At 60.8% G+C, this 2,214-nt stretch overlaps 1 protein-coding gene across 1 annotated transcript in view; it reads right to left on the bottom strand.

The window, feature by feature from the left end:
* Tmem42 (transmembrane protein 42) overlaps positions 1-1,591 on the bottom strand; it is a 5,350-nt gene extending 3,759 nt beyond the window's left edge. The window contains exon 1 of the mRNA XM_023700643.1: positions 1,545-1,591. Coding sequence (XP_023556411.1) covers positions 1,545-1,591 — 47 coding nt within the window. The remainder of the gene's footprint in view (positions 1-1,544) is intronic.
* Positions 1,592-2,214: the final 623 nt, after the last annotated feature.

Below are 2,214 nucleotides of genomic sequence, written 5' to 3'. Positions count from 1 at the left end.
CTTCCTTCTGGGCGCCGCAGCCCGCAGCCTCCAGCCGCCGGGAGGGTGAGTCTGCGCTGCGTCCTGTGTGCCCGGGCTCTCCAGACCCAGGAGGCTCCTGCAGTGTCCCGCCGGTCTCAGGAGACCGAGAAGCTGCGGGAAGCGAGTCCCGCCTCACGCCCTCCGGATCCGCGTCGCGCTGCTCCCGGTGACCGTGGAGCGGAGTGTCCGAGCTGCGCCCCGAGGCAATGGGCCGTGTCGGACCGAGCTGTAACTGAGGCGGCGAGCGCCGGAGGGCGACCGGCGCCTCCGCCCGCCTCAGCCTCCGCCCGCCTCAGCCTACCGCCGCTTCAGCCTCCGCCCGCCTCAGCCTGCCGCCCGCCTCAGCCTGCTGCCCGCAGCCGCCCCCGCCGCCTCCGCCTTCCGCCCGCCTCAGCCTACCGCCGCTTCAGCCTCCGCCTGCCTCAGCCTCCGCCCGCCTCAGCCTACCGCCGCCTCAGCCTCCGCCTGCCTCAGCCTCCGCCCGCCTCAGCCTCCGCCCGCCTCAGCCTCCGCCCGCCTCAGCCTCCGCCCGCCTCAGCCTCCGCCCGCCTCAGCCTGCTGCCCGCAGCCGCCCCCGCCGCCTCTACGGCCGGCCCCAGGCTGCCACCTGGAGCTGGGATTGGAGGCGAGAGGCCAGGCCCGGATCCAACTTCCCCTCTGGCTGCTCGGCCTGGCCCTGCCCCAGCCTTGCTGCCTTTCCTTGCTTGGCGTGAAGGTAGGGTCCGGTTTATGTCCCCTGAAAGTGTCGGTTGCGGTCTTAATCCCGGGTACCCGTAAGTGTGGCCTTACTTGGAAACAGGTTAATTGTAGGTGCAGTCACATCAGAGTAGGTGCGCCCCCCAATCCAGTTGGGAGAGGACTGACCTCGGGAGCCCAGTGTGTGCCCCGAATGTTACTGGCCCTGGGCTTGAGCCTACGGGGACAGCATCGGTGATGGGGGCAGGCAGAGGGCGTCCGGCCCAGATGACAGATTGGGGCGGCCCCGCTAAGCTTCATTCTGGCCGGGAAGGCCTTCCCCAGCTCTCCTTCGCCCTGGACTCCTGGCTCCAGAACTGTGAGAACATAAACGACAGCTGTCTTCAGCCCCCGGTGGTTCCCTTGTCCTGCAGCCCGAGGTGGATCAAGACCCGAACCCCTAAGGACCAGGGACATGGCTCAGTAGAATGAGCACTTCCCTGGCAAGCGCAAGGGTCTGAGTTCAAACCCTAGTTCGGCCAAAAAAAAAAAAGCACCCGAACCTTCATTGCCGGCTTCTGTCCTCCCCCTCCTGCCTCCCAGGGAGGGAGGTGGTCACAGAGCCTCCTTGCAAACCACTCCCCCCCAAACTGAAGTTCCTTTTTCCACCACGCCAAAGTTCCCTTATGCCACTCAGGCACCTACACCCTCATCCCAAGTAGCCACCTAGACTCTGTGTCGCTGAGCCTCATCTCCCACTCATGGCACCCTGTGAGGCCTGAACCATGGGCTTGTTAGTAGTTTCTAGTATTTTACGCTAAGGAATGACACCCACCAGCTCCAGTCACTGATGTGCAACCACACAGGGCAGCTGTGACAGCGCAGCCACCGCCATGTTCCTGGCCACTGGGATTCCTGATTCCTGTGCTTGCCATGGCCAGATTAAAGGCAGCTATATATTTCTGTAGATGAACAAAGGACCCACAGCCAGCTCCTCCAAGGAGGAGCCCAGTCAGCCTCTGTCTCCCCATGTACAGGTGGGTGAGGGGCCTCTACAGTAAAGGGCAGCAGGGAGATCCAGTGCAGAGGCCCATGTCTCTGTTCCGGCTTCCAGCATCTTTGGCTCCATGTCACCTTCCTGAGGAAAGGAAGTGCGGCACCTGCTTGTTTTGCCACTGCCTCTGGACTGAGGAGTGGATCCTGGTTATGGAGGAAGCTGGAGAAGTCGCTTATTTGTAGAAGAATTTTTTTTTTTTTTTGGCAGAACCGGGGATTGAACTCAGATTCTTGTGTTTGCCAGTCAAGCACTTATCCTACTGAGCCATCTCCCCGGTCCAAGAATTTCATTTTGAAAGTTCCACTTGGCACTGTGATTTTGTACTCCTCCCCCTTGCTTCCCTCTGGCCCTCACTTTTTTTTTTTTTTTTTTTTTTTACAGGACTCATTAAAGTCTTTATGCTTTTCTTTACAGTACTGGGATTAAACCCAAGGCCTCCCACATGCTAAGCCCCACCACTT

This window comes from Octodon degus, unplaced genomic scaffold (genome assembly GCF_000260255.1).
Source record: "Octodon degus isolate 3935 unplaced genomic scaffold, OctDeg1.0 scaffold00126, whole genome shotgun sequence".
NCBI lineage: Eukaryota > Metazoa > Chordata > Mammalia > Rodentia > Octodontidae > Octodon > Octodon degus.
This window is presented reverse-complemented; position numbering and strand designations above follow the sequence as displayed.